Raw genomic sequence first — 27,799 nt, forward strand, 5'->3', positions numbered from 1 at the left:
CTGCAACAGCCAGAGCTGGACCTATCCGGAGCCAGGAGCCGGGAGCTGCTTCTGGGTCTCCCATGCGGGTGCAGGGGCCCAAGGATTTGAGCCATCTTTTTCTGCTTTCACAAGCCAAAGCGGAGAGCTGGATTGGAAGTAGAGCAGCCGGGACTCGAACTGACTCCCATATGGGATTCCGGCACTGCAGGCAGTGTACCCGCTGCGCCACAGCACAGGCCCCAAGCATTAATTTTAAAAGTTTTAGGGAAGACCTCAAAATAGCAGGGTTATATTGGGGTTTTTTCTTTAACACCGTGTTTTCTTGTCTATACTTTGAGGTTTTTCTGTAAAGCCTTTCTAATATGGGTTTATTTAAAATCCTGTTGCTAAAATGAATTTTAAAGAAAATTTAGGGGGCCAGCACTGTGGCACAGTGGGTAAAAGCCCTGGCCTGCAGTGCAGCATCCCATATAGGCACCGGCTGCGCTGCTTCTGATCCAGCTCTCATCTGTGGCCTGGAAGAAGCAGTGGAAGATGGTTCAGGTGCTTGGGCCCCTGCACCTGCGTGGGGGACCTGGAAGAAGCTCCAGGCTCCTGGCTCTGGATGGGCTCAGCTTTGGAGGGTAAACCAGCAGATGAAAGACTTCTCTCTCTGCCTCTGCCTCTCTATAACTCTGCCCTTCAAATAAATAAATAAATCTTTAAAAATATATATAGAAAAAAAGAAAATTTACAATCTTACCCTAAGATGGAATGAAGATTCTTAGAAAATTCATCTGCATGCAGTAATTGATAGACAGCAGAGCTGGCCTAAATGGGGAACCGGACACGCTGGAGAAGCCCTCCTCCACTGGATCGCAGTGAATTTTAAACCGTGCCCCACTTGCCAGAATGTTTGATTCCAGAGTACAAAGAGCTTCCCTTTTTCCTCACTGATTTCACATGGACTGGAGGTTTATCATCACAGTGTACGGTTTTATTTCCAGTGATCCGAAAGTTAAAAAGTAATGCTGTGTGAGGCCGGCGCTGTGGCACAGTAGGTTAAAGCCCTGGCATCCCACATGGGCACCGGTCCAAGACCTGGCTGCTCCTCTTCTGATCCAGCTCTCTGCTATGGCCCGGGAAAGCAGTAGAGGATGGCCCAAGTCCTTGGGCCCCTGCACCCGCGTGGGAAACCTGAAAGAAGCTCTTGGCTCCTGGTTTTGGATCGGCGCAGCTCAGGCTGTTGGGGCCTTCTGGGGAGTGAACCATCAGATGGAAGACCTCTCTCTCTGCCTCTCTCCTCTTTCTGTGTAACTCTTTCAAATAAATAAATAAATCCTTAAAAAGTCATGCTGTGTGGACTTCTCATCATTTTCCTGATATTCCACAATTCATCCTTTGTGGCAGACACATTAAACAAAATTTCCAGCTCCATGTATACAATATTAAAAAAAAAAGGGGGGGGGGGCTCAGCACCGCGCATGCTCCCTACCAAGGCAACGTTTCCCTCAGCCCTCTGATACTGCGCCTGCGTTCGGGGAGCCGCTGCGCCCAGTGTGCGGGCTGGAAGCTAAGCACGGAACCCGGATGGAATGCTGGCCCGGGGGCGGAGGTTGCTGTGGATGCTTCTGTCTCTGCGCTACTCAAACTCCTGCTCCGGGGGCTCTGACCTGAGGAACCGCGCCTAGGCTGGGGACCCTGCCCGAGCGCAGAGCGGAGCCGCAGCCTGAAACGGGCGCTTAGAGAAGCCGGAGCATCCTCTGGCCTGCGGCGCAGGCTCGGAGAGGAGCGGGTGGAGACAGCCGAGTCGTGGCTCGGCGCCGGCGCCCTCTCTCGCACTGGCTGCCTCTAAAGCTCTCCATTCTTAGCGGCGTCAGGTCCTGGCAGTTCAGAGCCGCGTGTTCTTGGCATGCGTTCTCACAAACTGCCCAGCAGCCCGATGAGGTAGGTACTGTTCCCATCCCCGCTTGAAGAACTGAAGGTTGGAAGGGTCCCAGCCTGCGAGTGACCAAGCCGAGAGGCGGAGCGCCCCCGGAGCCCCTGCCCACCGACCGCATCCTCGCCCCCTCTCCCAGCTGTTGGTGGTCGCTGTAAGGTCGCAGCCTCCGCGTCCCCAAACACCCGTGCCATCCGGAACTTACCCGGGCAGTGTCTGGATGTAAGTTTAGTTGTGTGTGGTTGGAGCTTTCTTTTACATATATTTAAGCATTGCATAAATCAGTCAGTATTCACTTTGACTGGTCAGTTTGGGTACTCTTTCATATCTGCCCCTCGTAAACTTGCAAAAACATTTCATTTCCCATCTTACCTCCAAGTGAATTTGTATCTTAGGATAATGCTTTTTGTTTACTTTTTCTTAACGGAAAACTTCCAGCTGTACTTGAGAATAGCTTCATAGTGTATACCTGTTATCCAGCCTCAAGACTTAACCAACTCAAGTCCAGTTCACTTTCCTCCACCTGGCTTCTGTGTGTGTGTGAGCTAAAGTACACCATTTCAGTGGAAGTCGGATATCATTTCACTTGTAAATAATTGTCTCTGACAAAACAGGACTTTAATGCAACCATAAAACCTATAGCACTCCTGTTTAACAATAGTTCCTTATCATAATGACCCTTTTTTTACTGTTTATATTTTTTAGGATACTGTAATTCCTAGATATCACTAAGGAGCCAGTGAAACTTGCGAGGTTCTATAACACGGGAAAGCCTGCTGGGCGGTAAGCATATGGTAGTTAAGAATGAACTCTTAAAAGGTTCTGTGAGCATTTCCAAGGAAACTAAAGCAAAGCTTTTTCCTTCATCCCTCTGTCTCAAATATATCTTGTAAGTATACGTAATATCAGCATTTTTTATGCTGATATCACAGTTTTATTGCCATTAATTAGAAGTGGTTCTAAACAAGAGGCCAATCATCTCATTACTTGAAGACAAAAGACTTAAGATCAACTCTTTAAACTTCAGATCTTTTTTGATTAGCGGACATCCTCCAGTTTTTAACTGGTTTGTAACAACAATGTAACAGGCCAGCTTATTAGTTAGACAACAGTGCATTTCACAAGTAGGTTTTGACAGATCCACTCAAAATCTAGAACTTTAAGTAGATGTGCTTGATTTAACTTACTATGAACTTTTTATTCAATGACCAAAGTGGACATTTGGATTTACATTTGCCCCTGTTAAATTATTTCAGCCATGTTGTATGGCATAGAACTTTGAAAACTTTGGGGATCACTTTTTTGTCTTAGAATTGTTTTCTAAGGTGTGTTTCTGAGACCTGTGGGTTATATATACCTTTGCTGTTTGCTAAGGACAAAGAGAAAAGAAATGGCTCGCTGTCTTAGGTCTCTCAACTCTCATAGAAGGTTGTCATCAACTTAGCAAAGTAAATGCCTATCAAAGCATTTGTACTGTTCTCTTGGCAACCTAGAATATCTGCAAGCTAGGAATTAAAGGGTAATTTTTCATATATCTAAATCTGGCTACTTACCAGAATTTTTATCTGGATCACCCAGACAATTTTTATTTCATATTCTTTTGTCCTGCTTCTGGAGAAGAGGATTTATTTATCTAAAACAGTACAGGGACATGTGTACTTTCAAAAAGGCTGCCCAGTGATGGTAATAGGTATGTCTTGTTACAGATCATTATTCTAGGTACTGCTCATAAGAGTTATCTAAAATACTAATTTACAGTATGCATTCTAGGCCCCTACTCCAGAGCTAGAGAATCAGAATCTCTAGAAATAGGGCTCAGGAATCTGAATTTTAGCAGGAGACTCATTTACTAAACCGGAGAACCACTGCCCTCCAAATCTTGTTCTTACGTTAATGCAAACCTTAGGAATGCTTCTTATTTTCATTCTGTTGTTTTGGCTTTTTTTTCTTGACTGCTTTTACTGAAGGGTAGTTATATGAAAAAGCATCATGAAATGCCTTATTGGCAGTTCAGAGCATCCTTGTATGAGAGGAAATTTTCTTAGTTCTGGATGACAAGAATAATTGTATTTCTCCTGCAGGTTGTTTTGCTGTTATATATGTGCAATATGAATCATGGACTGCTAGTTTGTTACACTTAGCAAGGAAATTCTGAGCCAAATTGGATCCTACCCTATACCAAGGGTGGCTTAATCCAAATTCAAGACTGATGTGGAATTCTCTGCTTAAGATGGAATTAAAGCTGCTCAGAGATCAAATAGTTTTACACGTCTGTTTAATCCTTAACTAGTAAAAAATGAATAAAAATAAAAAACTGGCCACTATGTTAAAATCTGCACTTCTTTAGAGTGTATTATTGTCTTCTATTCAGTCTTTCTTAACTGAGGGTGTGCATGTCTTTGGGGCAGGATGGAAAGAGATGGCAGTGGGGTTACAGAGAAAGATAGAGACAGAGAGAGAGGGAGGGAGAGAGAGAGAGAGAGAAAGGTCTTCTATCCGCTGGTTCATTCCCCAAATGGCCACAATGGCCTGAAGCCAGGAGCTTCTTCCTGCCTCCCATGTGCGTGCAGGGGCCCAAGGGCTTGGGCAATCCTCTGCTGCTTTCCCAGGCTCATTAGCAGGGAGCTGGATTGAATGTGGAGCATAAGGGATGCTGGTGCTGCAGGCTGGGGCTTTAACCGCTATGCCACAGCGCCAGGCTGTCATGGTTTACTTTGAACTGACATGTTGCAGGATATTTCTTTGACATGTATGGAATAACATGTGATGTAGCTTTGTTTTATTTGGTTATCCACTGGTTTTTAATGTGTGGATTACATTTTACTTCCAAAGCAAAATTCTGTGGCATCTCTGAAATACTACCTGAGAATTTTTGTGTGCCATGTCAAAGAAACGCAAATGGGATGATGACTATGTTCGTTACTGGTTCACCTGTACAACAGAAGTTGACGGAACTCAACGCCCACAGTGTGTGTTGTGTAACTCAGTATTTTCAAATGCTGACCTCAGACCATCAAAACTGTCAGACCATTTTAACAGACAGCATGGCGGTGTGGCTGGGCATGATTTGAGTAGCTTGAAGCGTATACCAACGCCATCTGATCAGAGTGAAACCTTGAAAGCATTTGGTGTTGCATCTCATGAGGATGCCTTATTGCAAGCATCATACCAGTTTGCATATTTGTGTGCCAAGGAGAAGAATCCTCATACAATTGCTGAAAAGTTGGTGAAACCTTGTGCGCTAGAAATAGCACAAATAGTTTTGGGACCAGATGCACAAAAGAAGCTTCAGCAGGTACCCTTATCAGATGATGTGATCCATTCTAGAATTGAAGAAATGAGCCAAGATATCTTAGAGCAAGTTCTAGAAGATATCAAAGCAAGTCCTCTTAAAGTGGGTATTCAACTTGCTGAGACAACTGACATGGATGACTGCAGTCAGCTCATGGCATTTGTGCGATATATAAAGGAAAGAGAGATTTTAGAGGAGTTCCTATTCTGTGAACCATTGCAGATAACCACGAAAGGAACAGACGTGTTCAACCTCTTCAGAGACTTCTTTGTGAAGCATGAGATAGCACTTGATGTATGTGGCTCTGTTTGTACTGATGGTGCATCCTCTATGCTAGGAGGAAATTCAGAATTTGTTGCCTGTATGAAAAAAGAGCTACCTCATATTGTGATCACACATTGTTTGTTGAACCCTCATACGCTTGTCACAAAGACGTTGCCAACAAAACTGAGGGAAGCTCTGTTTACTGTGGTGAGAGTAATAAATTTTATCAAAGGACGAGCTCCAAATCATCGTCTGTTTCAGGCTTTCTTTGAAGAAATTGGTATAGAATATAGTGTCCTCCTTTTTCATACTGAAATGAGATGGCTTTCCAGAGGCCAGATACTAACTCATATTTTTGAAATGTATGAAGGAGTAAATCAGTTTCTTCACCACCAAAGCAGTAATTTAGTTGATGACTTTGAAAATAAAGAGTTTAAAATTCACCTGGCATACGTTGCAGATTTATTCAAACACCTAAATGAACTTAGTGCATCTATGCAAAGAACTGGGATGAATACAGTGTCAGCTAGAGAGAAGTTATCTGCTTTTGTTAGGAAATTTCCTTTCTGGCAAAAACGAATTGAGAAAAGAAATTTTACCAACTTTCCTTTTCTTGAAGAAATAATTATTTCAGATAACGAAGGTGTACGCATTGCAGCTGAAATAACACTGCATCTGCAGCAGCTGAGCAGTTCCTTCCATGGGTATTTTTCCATTGGAAATCTCGATGAGGCAAGCAAGTGGGTACTGGATCCATTTCTTTTTAACCTTGATTTTGTTGATGATGGCTATTTAATGAAAAATGACCTTGCCGAATTACGAGCTAGTGGCCAAATCCTAATGGAATTTGAGACAATGAAACTAGAGGATTTCTGGTGTGCTCAGTTCACAGTGTTTCCAAACTTGGCAAAGACGGCTCTAGAAATCCTCCTGCCATTTGCAACTACCTACCTTTGTGAGTTGGGATTTTCATCACTTTTACATTTTAAAACAAAGTCAAGAAGTTGCTTTAATATGAGTGAAGACATCCGTGTGGCTATTTCAAAAAAAGTTCCTCGTTTCTCAGACATCATTAAACAAAAGCTACCGCAGAAGTCATTATAAGCTGATACACTTTTGGAATGTATAATTTTCTAATATATTCTTAATAGCATTGTAAAATTAAGCTGCAATTCTGTTTCTTTTATATTTATGGTATACTGAATTCTATGTTTAAAAATTTTAGCAACTTTAACTTTTAATGAGGCGTGTGAAAATGAGCATTGAGAATAAGAACACGGCAGTGTCCCAGTGCCTAGTCAATACATAGTATTTTTCTGATCCTGAATATGTTTCACCTGTTGATGCAGTAGATGAAAAGGGTTCCAAAGCGCTAGAATGCCCAGCTAATTGGTATCACTGGCTAGGGACTGAGCCGAGAAAAAAAGAGAAGACTTCCCAAAAATCAAAGGAAAAAAATGACAGCCTAAGTCCTCCCATCTGTTAGAGTTAAGGGGACATCAATGAAGTCAGAAGATTAGGAAATATAATAGAGAGGGCTGTTCTAGCTTATTTATAAATGAACTCTGACAATGTCCCTAGCTCCCATGCTCTGAGTAACATGGTATTAATAAATATCCTAATATCATGTAAGTCTTTGTCTACTTTCAGATTACTTCAGGATACCAAGTCATCAAGGCTGCTGAAAAGAAGATTCCTGGGCCGTACTCTAGGGTTCCCAGTTGGGCAGGTCTGCAATAAGGTTAAGGATCCTTATCCATTGAATCCTGTGAATTTTTATATATTTTCATTTTATTTGGAAGGCAAAGAGAAACAGGCAGAGATCTCCCCTCCACTAGTTTTTTCCCCAAAAACCCACAAGAGCTTGGCTGGGCCAGACTGAAACCAGCAGCCTGGAACTCAGTCCAGCTCTCCCATGTGGGTAACAGAGACTCAACTACTCTAGACATCATCTGCTGCCTCCCAAGGTGTGCATTAGCTGGCAAGTGGATTGGAAGCAGGGCTGGGACTTAAACCAGGGCACTGAGATACCAGATGCAATCATCCCAAAGGGCATCTTAAGCACTGTGCCACATACCTCCTCTTCCATTTTTTAGTTTAAAATCTTACTGTTTGGGACAGCCATTGTGATGTAGCAGGTTAAGCTGCTGCTTGGGACACTCAGATTCCGCCGTACTGGAGTGCTGATTCAAGTCCCATCTACTTCACTTCCAGGCCATCTTCTGCTATTGCAGACAGTACATGATGGCTCAAGTGCTTAGACCCATGGAAGACCCAGATAGAGTTCTGGGCTCCTGGCATCTGCACCCTAGCTCTGACTATTGCTGGCATTTGGGGAGTGAACCTGCAGATGAAACATAATTTCTCTGTGTTGTTCTGCCTTTTAAGGGAGGTGAAAATAAACTTTCTAAAATAAAAAATGAAAAATAATAACTAAAAAAAAATTCCTTAGTGTTTGACCAAAGTATCACATGCTCATGGCTGGTAGGGAAATGATATAGAGAGATCCCCTTGCTACCCAAATACTTTAACCATTTCTATTTTAACATCTTGTGATTTCAGCTATATCTCCTAGTAATATCTTCTCAGCAAGTACATATGGCAGTTTTGATTTCTCAGCTTCTGTAGAAGTAACACATAATATCTCACAATTATCCCAAATATAATAAGAGTTAAATTTATAAAAATCCATCTCACTACTTTACCAATTTTCTATTATTGCACTAATTTAAATTTTTATTAGTTATTCATAGCCCTTTAATGACTTTTTCCCTATAGAAATTCATTACACAGAAAAAATCAGGGATGTCTACTAACATTTTATTTATTTTAAATTTTCATTAATATATTTGAGAGAACTCCCATCTCCTGATTCACTTCTCAAATGCTTGCAGTGGCTGGCACTAGGCCACGGCTGAAGCTGAAAGCCAGAATCTCCTTCTAGGTCTCCCATGTGAGTGGCAGGAATCCAGTCACCTGAGCCATCACTGATACCTTTCAGAGTCTGCATTGACAGGAAGCTGGAGTAGGACATGGAGCCAAGTATTAAACCCAGGCACTCTGATGTGGGATGCAGGCAATCTAACCACTATGGTGAGTGCCTAGCCCACATGTTTATAAGGCAAATAATCAGAGCATTTTTATAGTAGTGAAAATTTGATGGAAAAAAAAATAATAGAACCTGACCACCAATGATGATACCTGTGTACTACAAATTGAAGTTTATATTTTGTACACTATTCAGTGTTATCACTGAAAATGCTTTTATCAGTAAATACAAATGCATGCCTTCTTTCATTTAAAATGTCACAGAGTATAAGTCCTCATTTTTCTTATTATGGTCTAACATCAAGAGCATTGGAAAAATTTTCCAAAGTAATACAGGAATATTTCTAGATATGTTTTATGAAGTTCTAAAGCTAGGAAGGAAGTACGGATGGGGAAAGGGGTATGTATGAAGCCTGGAACCTGAGAGAATACAATAGGAGGATTAGGGTGAAAGGATCATTGATAATCAGGATTTCATTAAGTCTACTAGAATTCTCAAAAAAAAAAAAATTGCTGCTCTTAAATGAAAACCCAAATGACATTTAAATGCAAAGTTACAGAGAGGGAAAGGCAAAGAGAGATCTTCCATCTGCTAGTTTAGTCCCCAAATGGCCATAATGGCTAAGGCTGGGCCAGGCTGAAGACAGAACCAGGAGCTTCATCTGGGTCTCGCACATGGGTACAGGGGCCCAAGTACTTGGGCCATCTTCTGCTGCTTTCCTTAGCACATTAGCAGGGAGCTGGATCAGAAGTGGAGTATCCAGGACTTGAACTGGGGCCTATATGGGATGCCAGCACTGTAGGCAGCTGTTCAACCCACTGCACCACAGCACCGGGGCCCCAATAGACATTTTTAAGGAAATGTCCAAGTAGGCTTTTAAATTCATTTTCATATTCTATACTTCAGTTTTCCTTGATCAAATGAAAAAGACTGCAGTGTTTGCTAAATGAAGAAGTAACTTAGATTTCTTATTTAAAAAATGTCCTAGGGCACTGGCATCTCATATGGGTGCCATTTTGAGTCCCAGCTGCTCCACTTCTGATTCAACTCCCTGGTAAGACACGTGGGAAAGCAGCAGAGGATGGCCCAAATACTTGAGACCTACACTGACCGGGGAGACCCAGAGGAAGTCCTGGCTCCTGGCTTCAGATTGGCCCAGCCCTGGCCATTGGGGCCATCTAGGGAGTGAACCAGAAGATGGAAGATCTCTCTTCTCTCTCCCCTCTCCCTCCTCCCCTCTCCACTCTACCCTCTGCACTCTACCCCCTCCCCCTTCCCTCTCCCCCTCCCCTCTTCCCCCTGCCTTCTCCTCTCTCCCCTTTCCCTTCTCTCCTCTCTCTCCCCTCTCCCCTCTCCCCTCTCCCCTCTCTTCTCTCTTCTCTCTCCTTCTTCTCTCTCTCTGTAACTGTTTTTCAAATAAAATTTTTTTTTTTGACAGGCAGAGTGGATAGTGAGAGAGAGAGACAGAGAGGAAGGTCTTCCTTTTTGCCGTTGGTTCACCCTCCAATGGCCGCTACGGACAGCGTATCTCGCTGATCCGAAGCCAGGAGCCAGGTGCTTCTCCTGGTCTCCCTTGCGAGTGCAGGGCCCAAGCACTTGGGCCATCCTCCACTGCCTTCCCGGGCCATAGCAGTCAAATAAATATTAAAAAAAAAAAAAATCCCAAAGCAGGTGTTTGGCCTAGCCATTAAGATAGTGGTTAGACTGCCTATGTGCTACATAATACTATCTGGATTCAATTACTGGCTCCAGCTCCTGATTCCAGCTTCCTGCTAATGCAGATCCTTGGTAGGCTGTAATGATCAAGTAATTGGGTTGCTGCTGCCCATGTGGGAGCCCTTTATTGAGTTTCTGGATACCGGCCCAAGCCCAGCCCTAGTCATGGGGAGCATTTGTGAAGTGAACCAGTGGATATGAACTTGCTGTCTCTGCCTCTCAGATATTTCTTACAAGAATATGTGTGTTGGGGTTGGTGCTATGGCATAACAGGTTAAGCCTCCACCTGTGGCACTGGCAACTCATGTGGGTGCCAGTTCGTGTCCCAGCTGCTTCTCTTCTGATCCAGGTCTCTGCTAATGGCCTGGGAAAGCAGCAGAAGATGGTCTAAGTAGTTAGGCCCCACACCCATGTAGGGGACCTGGAAGAAGCTTCTGGATCCAGGCTTCAACCTGGCCCAGCCCTGGCTGTTGTGGCCATTTGGGAAGTGAACCAGCAGATGGAAGAACTCTCTCTCTCTGTCTCTCCCTTTCTCTGTAACTCTACCTCTCAAGTAAATAAATAAATCTTTTTTTAAAATATATACATATATATTGGTGTATATATATGTCATATGTGTTTGTGTTTTCTAAGGAATAAATTTCTTTCATTTTTGCTATACATTTAAGGCCATTGATAAATCTCAAAAAATAATTAAAACAGGATAAAGATATAATCTTTATCACCAGCAGATGTCACTCTCTATGCAGGTTTTGTTCGAAGAAAACAGTATTGAAGGTTCTGACAAATCTAATTTTCAACAACTCTTAAAGATATTAGTGACCCATTAAAAATGCCCCCACCTGAGCCTCTGTGGGTTCAAAATTGGCAGCCAGAACTCAAGTTGAGCTGTAACTATCATACTGCACAAAGTCATTGGGAAATGGAGAAGACAGAAATGGCTTTTCTAAAAAACTAATTTTAGCATGTGTGTTTTTTACATATTGGTTGCTTTTCTGAGCCTCCAAAAGCTGCTTAAAATAGGTGTATAGGTCAGCATTGCAGATATGATCCAGTGATGATTAAAACCAAATAGGTACTGTTTTAAAAGTTAACTCTGATGATATTTGAATTATATCTCCACTTTTTAAGTGCAGATTCTGAATATTTATAGTATAGAATCTTTCTAGCACTGAATAATTCAAATATTATGAGAGTACTATTCACTAAGCATTTGGAAAAGTCAAATAGGAAATTTTCAAAGTAATTTAAAGTAGCATATGACTATTCATTGTATGTTGTAATTTGTCTTCTGAGATTAAAGAGAGACATTAAGCTTGTTTTCCTTCTGTTTTACAAAGTTGATACAAATCTTACTGTAATTCAGGAATAGATTAGGCTCCTAGCTCAGCTGCTTATTAAGTGTTTAAGCTTTCAGGATTCCAGAATCAAAAGGTCTGGCAGACTGATCATCTCAGTTTGACCTACTCAAGATTGATTCATTCACTTCTTTCAATATGAACACCCTGATTTGTCTTTAGGGAGTTGTTCTTTCCTCACTGTCAGTCCAAATGACCTTATCCTGGCTGATTAGTCAACTGCAATACTTTCACTGGAACTTATGGGATGATGCTACATTGCTAAACTAAACAGGATATATCTGGATCTTCCAGTGATCAATTTTGCTACCTTATACAGAAGAAGCCAACAGATGGTGAAGCCAACAGGGAATCCAAGAAAAGGAAGAAGTTTCTCAGTGAACAGGCATTGTAGCACGACAGGTTAAGCCACCACTTGGGATGCTCAAATCCTGTATCAGAATGCCAGTTCAAGTCCCTGCTACTCCAGCTACTCTGCTTCCCATCTACTTTCCTGCTGATGTGCCTGGAAGGACAACAGATGATGATGATGGCTCAAGTACTTGGTGCTTGCCATACATGGGAGACCTAAATGGCATTCTAGGCTCCTGGCTTTGGCCTGACCCAGCCCTGGCCATTATGAGCATTTGGGGAGTGAACCACTGAGTAGGGGATCACTTTCCTTTTCAAATAAATACATCTTAAAAATTCCTCACGACATGATTTCGGCCCCTGAATGAAGTCATAATATTTTATTGTTTCAGTTACATGGGCTGGAAAATTCCCCTTTATGCTTAAACCTATTCATTTCCTGCCACGTACAATCAGGATACCTGCCTTGTATACTTGGTTCCCAATCTTTGTTTCCAATCTTACTATGAGTGAGTAATAGGAAAGTTTGTGTCTCACTAATGATATGATTTTGGATACCTCTTTCCAGTCCTCAGTGTCAGTTTTCTCCCCTACAAACCTGGCCCCGACTTGGTTGTTGCAGCTCTTTGTGAAGTGAACCAGCAGTTGGAGGACTCTCTCTCTCCCTCTCCCTCTCCCTCTCCCTCTCCCTTTCCCTCTTACTCTCGCTCCTGCTGTACCTTTAAATCTTTTAAAAAGGTTAGAATAAATAAACAAAATAGAGAAAAATCAATGAAACCAAGAATTGGTTCTTTGAAAAGATCAACAAAATCAACAAACCTGTTTTTCATAGGAAAAAAGATGACTCAAAATTTGGAATGAAAAAGGGGACTTTGCTACCTACCTTACAGATACGAAAATGCTTAATAAGGAAATATGAGCAGTTGTCTAGCAAATATTATGAGTTGTCTAGCAATAAATTGGATAGCTTGAATGAAATGGAAAATCTCTAAAAAGACAGATTCCCAAAAGTAATAGGAAATCTGAGTCAACCTATAACAGCTAAAAACATTGAGTCAATATCCCCACAAGCCCAATAATCAGAGCCCAGGGTCAGATGGGTTCACTGTCATCTAGTGAATTCTGTCAAACTTTAAAAATACCAATTCTTCAAATTCTTCACAAAAAGTGAAGAATGAATATGTCATAAAATTCCTCAACAAAATACTAGTGAATTAAACCCAGAAACATATTTTTAAAAAGATTATACAACAGGGCTGGTGCTGTGGCAAAGTGGATTAAGCATTCACCTGGGCTCTGGCATCCAATATGGGCACCAGTTCAAGTCCCGGCTACTCCACTTCTGATCCAGCTCCCTGTTGGTGGTCTGGGAAAGCATTAGAGGATGGCCCAAGTGCTTTGGCCCCTTTACTCATGTGGGAGACCCAGAGGAAACACCTGGCTCCTGGCTTTGCATCAGCCTAGTTCTGGCCATTACAACCACTTAGGTAATCAATCAGTGGATGGAAGACCTCCGCCCAGCTCCCGTGTCTCCTCTCTGTAACTCTGCCTCTGAAGTAAATAAAAAATCTTTAAAAAAAAAAAAAAGTTATCCTCTCAAACTCTTTCTGTGAAGCCAGCATCATCCTGATTCCTAAACCAGAAAAAGATAACAACAGAGAAAAAGAATTACAGAAGAATTTCCCTAATGAACATAGACACAAAAATCCTAAACAAAATGCTAGCCAATTGAATCCAACAACACCTCAGAAAGATCATCCACCCACATCAAGTGGAATCTATCCCTGGTATGCAGGGATGGTTCAACATTTATAAATCAATCAATGTGATATAGCACGTTAACAAACTGAAGAAAAAAAAACATGTGGTTATCTCAATAGATGCAGAGAAAGCACTTGATAAAATACAACATCCTTTAATAGATGAAAACCTTAAGCAAATTGGGTATAGAAGGAACATCCCTCAACACAATCAAGGCAATTTCTGACAAACCCATGACCAGCATCCTATAGAAAGGGGAAAATTTGGAAGCATTCCCACTGAGATCTAGAACCAGACAAGGATGCCCACTGTTACCACTGCTATTCAATATAGTCCTCAAAGTTTTAGCCAGAGCCATTAGGCAAGAAAAAGAAATCAAAGGGATACAAATTGGAAAGGAGGAAGTCAAACTATCTCTATTTGCAAGTGACATGATTCTATATATAGGGGATCCAAAAGACTCCACTAAAACTACTGGAACTCATAGAAGAACTTGGTAAAGTGGCAGGATATAAAATTAACACAAAAATCAATAACCTTTTTGTACACAGACAATGCCATTAATGACCAAGAACTTTTTTTTTTTTTTTTTTTTGGACAGGCAGATTTAGACAGTGAGAGAGAGACAGACAGAGAGAAAGGTCTTCCTTTCCATTGGTTCACCCACCAAATGGCCGCTACAACCCAGCACGCTGCAGCTGGCGCGCTGTGCCAATCCAAAGCCAGAAGCCAGGTGCTTCCTCCTGGTCTCCCATGCAGGTGCAGGGCCCAAGCACTTGGGCCATCCTCCACTGCCCTCCCGGGCCACAGCAGAGAGCTAGACTGGAAGAGGAGCAACCGGGACAGAATCCGGCGCCCCAACCGGGACTAGAGCCCAGGTTGCCAGCGCCACAGGAGGAGGATTAGCCAAGTGAGCCACGGCGCTGGCCTAATGACCAAGAACTTCTAAGATCGATCCCATTCACAACAGCTACAAAAAAAAAATTAAATACCTTGGAATAAATTTAACCAAGGATATCAAAGATCTCTATGATGAAAATTATAAAACATTAAAGAAAGAAATATAAGAAGACACAAAAATGGAAAAATCTTCTATGTTCATGGATTGGAAAAACCAATATTATCAAAATGTCTATACTACCAAAAGCAATTTATAGATTTAATGTGATACCAATCAAAATACCAAGGACAGTCTTCTCAGAAATAGAAAAAATAATGCTGAAATTCATATGGAAACACAAGAGACCCCAAATGGCTAAATTAATTTTATACAACAAAAACAAAGCTGGAGGCATCACAATACCAGATTTCAAGACATACTACAGGGCAGTTATAATCAAAACAGCCTGGTGCTGGCACAAAAACAGATATAGACCAATGGAACAGAATAGAAACACCAGAAATCAACCCATGCATCCACAACCAACTTATCTTTGACAGTGGAGCTACAGTCAATCCCTGGAACAAGGACAGTCTCTTCAACAAATGGTGCTGGGGAAACTGGATCTCCACTTGCAGAAGTATGAGGCAAGACCCCTACCTTACACCTTACACAAAAATCAACTCAAAATGGATCAAAGACCTCAATCTATGGCCCAATGCCATCAAAGTATTAGAGAACATTGGGGAAACCCTCAAGACATTGGCATAGGCAAAGAGTTCTTGGAAAAGACCCCAGAGGCACAATCAAAGTGAAAATTGACAAATGGGATTACATCAAGTTGAGAAGATTCTGCACTGCAAAAGAAACACTGAAATAGACCTAAAATGACAAAGCTAGTAAATCTGTAGTTTGTTACAATATAGTAATAAAATTAAAATAAGGATATGCATAATAACCAAAGGCTGCCCATGTGAAGAGGCCTGGAGAAGACAGGTGTAACCTAATTTCCTCCCCATATCAGGGCCTGTTGCAGCCAAAATAACAATCACCTAAAGATGTGGTGTCATAATTCCTGAAACCTGTGGCTTGTTACTTTATATATGATGAAAGGGACTTTGCAGATTAAGTGAAGGACCTTGAAATGGATAAATTATTCAGTAAACCCATTGTATCAACAGGGTTTTAAGAGGGAGGCAAGATAGGAAGGTCAGGGAAAGAAATGTGAGAACAGAAGCAAAGGTCAGGAACAGGGAGAAACTTGCAGATAATGCTCTTCTGGCTTTAAAGATGGAGGAAAGGACCATGAGCCAAGAAGTACAGGCAGGCTAGCAGTTGGAAAAGGCAAGGTTATAGATTCCCATCTTGAACTTCCAGAAGGAACCAGTGCTGCTCACACCTTGAATTTAGCCCAAAGACTGATTTGGAGCTTCTGATCTCCAGAACTTTAAGGTAATAAATATATGGACCTTTAAGTGACTAATTTTGTAATGAAAGTGTTAACAGCACAATGGGAAACTATTGTACACTCTCCAATAGAAAACTACCAACATGAGCATGGGCCATCTTGGAAGCAGGAAGGACATGTGGAATCTCATCTGAGGTTTCTTACATTCTGCTGGTCACATACACACATTCTTGCTATATAATAAGCCCCAAAACCAAGTTTTTGTGGCCTAGGGGAGTGATGGGTGAAGATCTCCAGACGTAAACCATTCAGCTCACTATTACAATGAACGGGGTTGGAAACCTGTATAAACCACTCTGAAACTCCTCAAAGCCTTATTACAAAATAACATAATTAATCAGGATCTATTATGCCTGACCAGTAGTTTCTGTGCAATCAGGTGAATTTCAGGCCCACTGTACCCTCACAGCATAAGCCCAAAATGGCTGGTGGCAATCATAACTTCAGTAGAATCACTGTTATGTCCTTTGGTGGAAACATTCCTCCTTTGGGAAAAAAAAGACCTCCAAAATCACAGATCTTACAGTTTTAGCAATAGGAAGCAAAAATTCTGTGAGTTATAGGTGCAATAGTAAGATTAGCCACTCCCACTTTCACCTCTTAATTCCTGGACCAATGTATTCTGGCCTTTAAGAGGAGGGGAGCATATTTATTGGTTATCAATTGATTTTTTTTCAAGATTTATTAATTTATTTGAAAGGCAGAAATGAGAGAGAGAGAGCGAGCGAGCACGCTTCTGTCCACTGGTTGCAATGGCCAGGGCTGAGCCAGGTCAAAGCCAGGATCCAGGAGCTTCTTCCAGGTCTCTTACATGGGAGCAGGGGCCTAAGTTTTCCCAGGCATTAGCAGAGAACAGGATCAGAAGTGGAGCAATCAGGATTCAAATCAATGCCCATATGGGATACTGCAGGCATAGTCTTAACCTTCTATGTGACAGTACCAGTCCCATGTTGGTTACCCTTTCAAAACACATACTACATGTTGTTAAGTAGGACTTCTTGCTGCCAGGTTATTTTCATTCATTTGCAAGTAAATGAATCTTAAGTAGATCATTCCATTATTCTATCAGACCAACTGCTTCTGGTTCATGCAGTATTTTTATTGGAAAAAAAACAATACATTCAGTGGGCAACAGTCTGTGGCCATATGCTGTTGTGGACTAAATATTTGTATTCCCCCAAATTCAATTGTTAATGTCCTAACTCCCAATCAATGTGGCATAATTTGGAGTTGGGGCTTTGGGAGGTAATTAGGGTTAGATAAGGTCATAGTGGCAGGACTATGGTCTGATAGGACCAGTACCCTTCTAAGAGACACCAGAGCACAAAGTGGTTTGTGTAAGAGAGCCATAGAAGCTGCCTACAAACCAAGGAAGAGGCCTCAGAATGAAACTCTGGGGCCAGCAGGTTAAGCTGCTGCCTGTGATACTGGCATCCCATATGAGTATCAGGTTGGGTCTTGGCTTCTCTGCTTCCAGTTCAGCTTCCTGCTAATGTGCCTAAGAAAGCAGTGGAAGATGACCTAAGTATTTGGCCCCTGCCACCCATATGGGAGGCCTGGATGGAGTTCCAGGCTCCTGGCTTTGGCCTGGCTCAGCCCCAGCTGTTGCAGCCATTTGGGAAGTGAACCAACAGATGGAAGATCTCTCTCTCTCTCCCTCCCTCCCTCCCTCCCTTTCTCTCCCTCCCTCCCTCCCCACCTCCCTCCATCTCTCTGTCTCTCTCTCTGCCTTTCAAATTAATAAAAATAAGTTTTTAAAAATAAATAAATAAAAAGAATGAAACTCAGTCTTGGAATTCAAAGCCTCCAAAACTGAGAAATTAATTTCTGTTGTTTAAGCCATTCAGGCTATAGTGTGCTGTTATGGCAGCCCAAGCAGAGTAATACACACCCCTTTGCTAATCATTGGCAAGGAGCAATGGGGCACAGGGTATCATGACAGTTAATAAGGCTGACAGCAGCTAAAGGCACAACCATGTTTATAATATTTATCTTTTCCAATAAGAGTAAATAACTACCCCTTCCATGGTGGAAAGTGTTCAATGTAATTGACCAGCCACAAAGTATCAACATCAGGGGCATATTGTCGGTGTCCACTGCTGGAATGTCAGCCTTCAGCAGGTCAGTCTTAGTGAAGGGAAGTCTGCATTGTGGAGCGTGGGTATAAACTCCCATCTTGCCCTGGTACATGAGCCCATTGGGAAATCACTGGAATGGCTGGGGAAAGAAGCTGACCAATATCCACAAAGTCTGTTGTCTTGTCCTACTGACTGCTGACAGCCTCCTCTGCAGTGGATCACTTCATTTAGCTTTAGCAAGGCCATTGGGAAGTCCTCAAGTCAAAGTCAGCTGTCACAGGAGACCCATCTATCCCAACAAATTGGCATGTCTTCATACTCCTACTATGCTCAGTCATTTGCTGGGAGTAGCTCCTTGGGTGTATGAACTGGCACATGCGCAGTAATGAGTTTCAAAGTGCAGCCTCTGGGGCCTTCCATTAATCATGTTCCCTGTAGTCGTATATATGCAAAGTTCACCCTCATGGCCACACAATGTCCTTTGGTGAACATTCACTTGAAGCCCAAATATCTTTAAGTCTGAGAGTCCGTGCACATGCATTTCACCAGATCTTCTTGTCACTTCTAAATCTATTCCTTCCAACTCCTTGACCATCGATCAGACAATTAGTAGCTCCCTTGACTACTAAAGTTGCAATCCATAATTCTGGATATTGCTCATTTCAGCCATAGTGGACAATCAAATGTACTGTTCAAAAGTCTCCCAGGGGGGCTAGCACTGTGGCACAGTGGGTTAATGCCCTGGCCTGCAGTGCCAGCATCCATATGGGCGCCAGTTGGAGACTCGGATGCTCCACTTCCAATCCAGCTCCCTGCTATGGCCTGGGAAAGCAGTAGAAGATGACTCAAGTCCTTGGGCTCCTGCACCCGCGTGGGAGACCTGGAAGAAGCTCCTGGCTCCTGGCTTCGGATCAGCGCAGGTCCAGCCGTTGTGGCCAACTGGGGAGTGAACCAGCAGATGGAAGAACTCTCTCTCTCTCTCTCTCTCTCTGTGTAACTGTGTAACTCTGACTTTCAAGTAAATAAATAAATCTTAAAAAAAAAAAAAGTCTCCCTGGGAACATTTCCCATCATAGGACCTTTCAGAGACATGCTTGATTGAAGTTGTAAAGCTGCAACAGTTTTTGCAGCAACAAGCTGGTGTTAGCATATTGGTCAGAATAAACTGGAAACCAGGATTTGAGTTTCTTCTTCTTTGTCAACTGGTCATAAGGAAATCCAGATGCAGCAAAAGTTATGGATTGAGGGGGAAAAAAAAGAAAACCTTGCAGCAAGTTGAGCCACTTCTCCAGGCCCCTTGCTTGTGCCTTCCGTATCTGTTTAATCCTGTCTCTTCTGTACCATTTCCACTTGGTGATACATTATTGCTGTGCAGAACTCTAATTTACAGCTTACTGGACCAAATTGCACCCAGCTCCATGGAAAACTGTTCAGTCTTAATGGAGTCTACTGGAAAACCAGGAGCTATTTCTCAAAAGATTAATTATGTTCCAAAGAGGATATGAATTTTCTCCAAAACCCTACAGGTCTATATTTTAGTTCTCCTGTTGGCATCTGCCAGTGGCTCCATAGAGAATCCCCATTTGCCATATTCAAGTGTCAATGGATCTGCTGCTGAGTGTTCAGCACCAAGCAGTAGAGTAGCTGCATTACAACACAGACTTACTACAAAGCTTTTTCATGCTCTGGTCTCCACTCAAAATGAATTTCTTAGTAAATGAGTTATGGAAACATTGCTCAGATACATGTCACCTCAAAAAGGCCAAAGGCCCATCAAGCCCTGTGCCTCTGTTGGGGTGGTAGATAATACGATGTAGAACAACTTGTCTTTCACCTTCAAAGGAATATTGCAACATGCTCCTGGTAATTAGCAAATCAGAAAACTTCACTAAGGTTATAAGTCCCTGTATTTCTATGGTATTCATCTCCTCTATGCATAATGTCATAAGCTGTCAACCAGTATGATGCTCTAAAATGGCAAGTAACTAAAATCTCTGTGAAGACTATATTATGGCAGGCAGTGAGGTGATGTAGCCTGAAGGGAGTCTGTTATGAGAGTGTTGTGGCTCTACCAGGTAAAAGCAAACTGCTTCTAGTGGTTACTGAATATTGGTATAGCAGCAGCATTTTCTTGATTAATAAGACTCCAATTCTTTGGAATTTTTTTCTCTATATTATTCCAGGAAGTTCTGAGATTTCAAACTCATATGTAGGTTGTTGTTTGGTCCAAGTTTGTGTCACCAAGTAAGTAAATTCTTAATACAAGTTAACACATTAAATCTAGAATCCCTGAGAAGTACACTCATATCAATAATTTTGCTTTTTCTATTCTGTTTTATTTGACCTAATGCTTCAGGAATCTCATTCCTAGACATATTTGCCAGTTTCCTAACTATATAAATTAGAAAAAAACCTTACAGTTTTCTCAAATTATAAAATCTTTTCTTCAGGATCAGATGTTGTACTTGTTCCATTAGAATATGCTGGATCTGCTCCCACATTATGGGTCTAGTGGCCAATGGCTCCATACAGAATCTCCATTTGCCATACTCAGGTGTCATTGGATCTGCTGAGTCTTCAGCACCAGGTAGCAGAGAAGCTAGCGTTATGGCCTGGACTTGCTGCAAAGCTTTTTCATGCTCTAGTCTTAAAGAAAATAGGCATTTCCCTGAAAGGCACCTGCCTCAGATGCAATTGTTACAGGGTCTTCAAGCAAAGGGAGGCTAACTTCAGACATGGAGGGTGAAGGAAAGAAAGACTCAGAATGACTTAAGGGCTAAAGTCTTCAACTTTATGCAGTGACCATGGATATCCCCTTTCCAATTCTTAGGGACCCTTTCCCAATCTATCTTCACTGTGGCTTTTACAGATAAGTGTGGACTACAGATTCAGCTTACATTTCATTCTGCAACCCTCACAATTAAACACTGTATCTGAATTTCAGTAAGATTGTTTTTGTAGCTACAAGGGATTTGAGAAACTTTTAGGACTGCCATAGACACTCTCCTGGGTATCAAGTGCAAAGATTTCAGCTGAGATTTTAAACAGCTAAGGGTGACATTTTCTTTCTGTAAGCAGTCCAGTACATTCATAAGAAGGAATCCTGCCCGTAAGTCCTTGTAGTCAACATTGACCCCGACAGCCACTTAGACCCCAAAGGCACTGGCTTCAGAGTGTTCTGTACTGTAATAATCTTAGCCAATAATGTGAATAATCAGTGTCACTCCATGCCACGGATTACCAGCATCCCATTTCTATACTATGGAGTTCAACGTTGCATTTGAATCCAAAGACAATTCCAAATGTCTCAAAAATTGTCTTTGAGGGACCAGCATCGTGGTGCAGCAGGTTAGGCCACTGATTGCCATGCCTGCATCCCATATCAGAGTGTCAGTTAGAATCCCAGCTGCTCTGCTTCTGATTCAGCTTCCTCCTAATGTGCCCTGGAAGATGGTCCAAGTACTAGGACTCCTGCCACCCATGTGGGAGACCAGCATGGAGTTCCTTGCTCCTGACTGTGACTTGATGGTTGTGGTCATTTGGAGAAAGATGGAAGAGAGTGCACATGTTCTCTCTCTTTCCTTCTCTCTGTCACTCTGCTTTTTGAATAAATATATAAATCTTTTTTAAAAAAATTTGTTATTGAGAGTCTGTTTTTTAGGACTCCTAATACCAATGTCTGTGTCAGAATCCAAGAAGGAGACACAAATTACTTTTTTTTTTACACAATTACTTTTACAGACATAATTTAATAAAAAGAAGTATTTACCAAGTATTTGGAGAACTGACTCTCAAGTCAAGGTAATAAATGCACAAAGCTTATACCAGCTCTGCAGCTCGGAAAACATGGAAAATAATGGGATTATTAAAATGTATAGGTAAACGCTTGAGATGAAGGGCCCCATGGACTTGAGACAGAGAGGACAGCCTCCAGCTGCCATTGGTTCTCTGAGGAAGCATTATGAGGCTAGTTCTGGAACTACAGGAAAAAAATGTAAACTTGAACCAGCTGCTCCTAGGAGAAATAACTGTCATTGCCTGGGCGAGGAGCTGTTGCTTGGTGACAGCAACAGTAACAGGAGCAAAACAAAAAGGACCAACTCCTTACCGCTCCTCTAGAATCAGTTCCCTCCCAGTGCCTTGTTTGCAGATTCATAGAAATGTGACTTGGAGAGCCCCAGCCCTAACATCACACAGCCACGTTTGAAGCTGAGACTGCAGCTTGGTAATTAACAGCGTGTGTGTGTCCTGACCCATTTTAGATTTCCCAGCAATATGTCTCTTCACCCTTACATTCTTTAGCATGCATCTCCTAAAAACAACATCTAATATAACCACAAACCATTGTTTACATCTTAAAAAGTTAGCAATCATCCCTTAATATTGCCTGTCTCAGACCATCTTCAAAGCTCTTCCAATTGTCCCCAAAATACTATTTATTCCTGATTTTTAACCATAATTTGTCACGACATTAACCTTATGAAAAAGCCCTGTTTTCTGATCTATTCATTTATTTGAAAGGAAGAGATACAGAAAGACAGGAAGAGAGAGAGGGAGAAAGAGAGAGAGGGAGCTCACAAACAAGCACTCCCATCCACTGGTTCACTACCCAAATGGCTACAACATCAAGGTCTAGACCAGGCTGAAGCCAGGAGCCAGGAACTCCATCCTGGTCCCTGCAGTGTGTAGCAGCAGCCCAAGTACTTGAAGCATCTTCTATTGCTTTCCCAGGTACATTAGCAGAAAGCTGGATGGGAAGCAGAGCAACTGGCATTCAAACCAGCACTCTGAAAAAGGGTGAAGACACCAAAAGCAGTGGCTTAACCTGCTTTACCACAACATCAGCCCCAATTGTTTTCTTGTATGCCATCTAAACAGTTCTTTCCATATGGTTTTTGCTAATCAGAGATTAAGTGTAAAGGCTTGATTAGATGAGGATTAGTATCATATTAGTGGGTATATGTGCCCTATCAAGTTATTATATCCTTGTTATTGTTAAAGTTGTAGCTGTCAAATCTCTCCATTATAAAGGAATGTTTTCCCTTTGATCTTTTTTTTTTTGAGACTGTTTTACTTTTAATATGTGTTGCATACATGTGGTGGATTGCCACAGTCCTATTAAAGCTGTGACTCCCAGCCCCCAGCTCCCAGCACCATAGTTTTCTCCAGGGGCAGCCACTATATTACATACAACGTTATGTATCTTTAAAGAGATGTTTACACAAGAACAAGTATATGTCACCCGTTTTTCTTAAATGGAACACTAGACACACTCTTGTACATTTTTAATTTACTCTGAACAAAATAAAATTAATTTACTGGATGTACATTGAATGGATGAGTCATGTAGCACTAAGTGTCCTCTGAATGTTATTTCAAAGAATTTTCTTGAAATCTTTGAAAAACAAGATTTAGATGAGAAATTAGTCTCTGACTTCACAACACCTATAGGTTAAAAAAACAAAATTCCAACCTCTAGCAAAATCTCATTTATTCAGTTCAATCATGCTTGTTTCCTTGGTCTGGGACATCTACTTCTCTTCCCAGCCAAAAGGCAGAGGTGGATCCTTAGTTTCTCATATTCCTTCCCAAAATGATGCTGGCAAAGGTGGTAAAACCCGTTTAAGACTCATTCATAGGCTGCTTTGGCAAAGCTTGATTCTACAATGCAGAAGGCTCCAGAATTTCTTGGTGATGTGTTTCTTTAAATACAATGTCTCTGATCCATGCACTCAGTTGAGAAACTTCCAGAACTTCTGGCAGCACATTCCACGAATCTCTGCCGCCAAGGCCCTTCCAGTTACATCTGGAAACCACTTGGAGCTTTTCTGGGTCACTTCCTGTTGAATCTAACTGGCGTCTACTTCGTTCCGATTTCATTTGTGCTGGGACTCTAGCTGTCTTGGACTTTAAACTTTCCTAAAATCCACAGCCAGGAGAGTCCTCAGAACTCTCTGGATCTTCTTTTCGTCCCCATGAAAACCACTCTGCTTGCTGAAGTCCTCTGCCCCGCCACCTCTGGTTGGCCAGAAGAACCTTGGGACTGACTGCCAAGATCTAGCTGGCCCTCCTTTACACCCCCTACCCTCCTGGTGTGACCTGCAGATGATGGCCTGCCACTGGGCCTCACTGCCTTCCACTGCACAATGGGGAAAATGTTTGCTCCAAACCTAGAACAAATACTTTAAATGTTTTTTAAGTAAATAATTGTGGAGAACTTACTGCTCTCAACTTTCCAAACTCTCTGCCCATCCCCAAATCTTGGCCACCCTTAAGAGTAAAGTAAGAATTTCCAAAATGTTTTTTTTTTTTTAATTTATTTATTGGAGGAAGTTGTTGAACCTTCCCATGGTTTTAAAAATCAAATTGTTCTGAAAGACATAGAGTGAAAAATAAGTATTCTTCTCAACAGTTTCTAGCTCCCCCATCCAGAGACAACTGCATGCATTAGAATTTATTCGCCCTTCTATAAATAGCTTGTGCTTTTAAACTCATGTTTGTTTTCCTCGTCTTTTCCTTTTTGAACTTGAATGGTAGCAAACTGTAAACACTGTGGTGCTCCTTATTTTTCTCACAGAGTATCTTGGAGATGACACCATATAGAAATTATCTATTTGTTTATGTGTAATGATTTATCTAATCAGTTCCCTCTTGCTGTGCATGTAGATGGTCTCCAGTCTATTACCTCACATAAGTGTGCAGAGAGTAACTGTAGGCACACTTCCAGAATGAGTTCCTGGAAACAGATCTGCTATGTTAAAAAATAAATTATGGGGTCAGTACTGTGGCATAGCGGGTAAAGCTGCTGCCTGCAGTGCCGGCATCCCATATGGGCGCCGGTTTGTGTTCTGGCTGTTCCACTTCCAATCTGGCTCTCTGCTATGGCCTGGGAAATCAGTAGAAGATGGCCTAAGTCCTTGGGCCCCTGCCCCCACATGGGAGACCTGGAAGAAGCTCCTGGCTCCTGTCTTCAGATGGGCGCAGCTCCAGCCATTGCTGCCAATTGGGGAGTGAACCAGCAAGTGGAAGACCTCTCTCTCTCTCTCTCTGCCTCTCCTTCTCTCTCTGTGTAACTCTTTCAAATAAAATAAATAAATGTTTAAAATAAATAAATAAATTATGGGGCCAATATTATGGTACAACAGTTAAGCCGCTGCCTGCAATGTGTCAGGTTCAAGTGCTGGCTGCTCTGCTTGCAATACAACTCCCACCAAAGTGCCTGGAAAAGCAATGGAAAATGCCCCAAGTACCTGGGACCCTGCTACTCATGTGGGAGACCCCAAAGGAGTTACACGCTCCTGACTTCAGCCCAGTCCAGCCCAGCCATTCAGGCCATTGGGGAGTAAACCAGTGGATGGAAGATTCTCTTTCTCTCTCTTTCAAATAAATAAAATAAATCTTTAAAAATAAATAAATTATGGGGTCAGCGCTGTGGCATAGCAGGTAAAGCCATAGCCTTTATTTTATTTGAAAGTTTTTTTATTTGAAAGAGTTCCGGCCGTTCTGGCCATTGCGGCCAACTGGGGAATGAACCAACAGATGGAAGACTTTCTCTCTCTCTCTCTCTCTCTCTCTCTCTCTCTCTCTCTCTCTTCTCCTTCTCTCTCTATGTAACTCTGACTTTCAAATAAATAAATAAATCGTTAAATAAAGAAATAAGTAATATACTTTTAATTTTTATAAACATGCAAGCCTTCCTTGGGGCAGAACTATTGTATCATTCAAAGTGACATAAAACACAGAGCAGCCGACATTCACTTCCACATCACAGTCTTTATACTGAAGCTATGAGACAATGGCACCCTACATCAGAGCACTGGTCTGAATCCCAGCTACTCTGCTTCTGATCCAGCTCCCTGCTAATGCACCTGGGAGGCAACAAGTGGTGATCCAAGTACTTGGATGTCTGCCACCCACATGGGAGACCTGGATGGGGTTCCTGGCTTCTGGTTTCAGCCTGACCCAGCTCTGACCTAGTGGATAGATGGGGTGTGTGTGTGTGTGTGCACACGCACGTGCTTGCATGTGCCCACATGCATCTGTTCCTCTGTCTCTGATGCTTTATCTTTCAAATAAATAAGTAAATCTTTAAAAAGTCTGTGGAATGGCAGCAAGTCTTCTCTGTGGACAGCTATCTCTCTGGCCCTGCCATATTCATGAGACCCATCTGCAGTGATTTCATTTAGGAGAACTTCACAGCCCCAAAGCTCCTCATTAAAGGTAAGCATCTGACAACTCTTGGCCATCAGCTGAGCTGTTTTGAATCATTCAACAATAGCTTTTGGGGTCGGCATTGTGCTATAGCCGGTTAAGCCGCCGCCAGCAGCATTGGCATCCCATATGGGTGGCAGTTCAAGTCCCAGCTGCTCTATTTGCAATCCAGCTCCCTGCTAATGAGCCTGGAAAAGCAGTGGAAGATGGCCCCAGTGCTTGGGCCCCTGTACCCACGAGAGATACCCAGAAGAAGCTCCTGGTTCCTGGCTTCAGTCTGGCCCTGTGCTGTTCACTGTGGCCATTTGGGGAATGAATCAGTGGATAGAAGACCTCTTTTTCTCTGTCTCTGCCTATCTCTTTGTAATTCTGCCTTTCAAATAAATAAAAATTAAAATAAATCTTGGGGCTGGCGCTGTGGTGTAGCTGGTAAAGCTGCCGCCTGCAGTGCCGTCATCCCATATGGGCGCCAGTTCGAGTCTCAGCTGCTCCACTCTCTGCTATGGCCTGGTAAAACAGTAGAAGATGGCCAGATGGCCCAGGTCCTTGGGCCCCTGAACCCACATGGGAGACCTGGAAGTAGCACCAGGCTCCTGGCTTGGGGTCTGCCCAGCTCCAGCTGTTGCAGCCATCTGGGGAGTGAACCAGTGGATGGAAAACCTCTCTCTCTCTCTTCCTCTGCCTTTCAATAAATAAAATAAAATCTTTTAAAAATAATAAATAAAGCCGGCACCGTGGCTCAATAGGCTAATCCTCTGCCTTGCGGCACAGGCACACCAGGTTCTAGTCCCGGTCTGGGCGCCGGATTCTGTCCCAGTTGCCCCTCTTCCAGGCCAGCTCTCTGCTATGGCCCGGGAAGGCAGTGGAGGATGGCCCAAGTGCTTGGGACCTGCACCCGCAAGGGAGACCAGGAGAAGCACCTGGCTCCTGGCTTCCGATCAGCGCAATGTGCCGGCCGCAGCGGCGATTGGAGGGTGAACCAACGGCAAAAGGAAGACCTTTCTGTCTGTCTCTCTCTCTCTCACTGTCCACTCTGCCTGTCCAAAATAAATAAATAAATAAATAAATAAATAAATAAAAATAAGGCTTAAAAATAGCTTTTCAATATTCCCTACCAAGATTGGAGAAAGGAAACGGTTGAACAAATGCAAAGAGAACACCACATTTTAATAACAGGTGTAAGTCAAACAATTTTGAACTTCTTTTTCATCCTAGCTGCACACTGTCAATTCATTGAGGGTCTCTGGGGCTCTTTGTAATTGAAATGAGGACCGTGAATCAAGTATGTCTCTGGACATTTCATTGTCTCAGAGTCTGAAGATTCAGGCAAAACACAGGTTGGGAGTATTTGTCCTCCCAGTCTCACTGTTTGCAGAAAGTAAGAGATGGTACACATCAGTACATGACTATCACCCAAATGGCTGGTAGAAGTGAGAAGGGAAATAGACAATGGTACTGCTGGACAGGCCAG

The 27,799-nt window shown here is 42.4% G+C and overlaps 2 protein-coding genes across 2 annotated transcripts in view; both read left to right on the forward strand.

Annotated features, from left to right (window-relative positions):
- The first annotated feature begins 2,603 nt into the window (after nt 1–2,603).
- C1QTNF2 (C1q and TNF related 2) overlaps nt 2,604–27,799 on the forward strand; it is a 52,310-nt gene continuing 27,114 nt past the window's right edge. Inside the window, exon 1 of the mRNA XM_062188729.1 lies at nt 2,604–2,683. The gene's annotated coding sequence lies outside the window, so the exon portion shown is untranslated. The remainder of the gene's footprint in view (nt 2,684–27,799) is intronic.
- Nucleotides 2,606–7,097, forward strand: FAM200C (family with sequence similarity 200 member C). The gene is made up of 2 exons (XM_062188727.1): nt 2,606–2,683; nt 4,733–7,097. The coding sequence occupies exon 2, from the start codon at nt 4,782–4,784 to the stop codon at nt 6,558–6,560; it is 1,779 nt and encodes a 592-aa protein (XP_062044711.1). The 5' UTR covers nt 2,606–2,683; nt 4,733–4,781; the 3' UTR covers nt 6,561–7,097.

The sequence above is a fragment of the Lepus europaeus genome, chromosome 4, assembly GCF_033115175.1.
Source record: "Lepus europaeus isolate LE1 chromosome 4, mLepTim1.pri, whole genome shotgun sequence".
In the NCBI taxonomy this organism is placed as follows: Eukaryota; Metazoa; Chordata; class Mammalia; order Lagomorpha; family Leporidae; genus Lepus; species Lepus europaeus.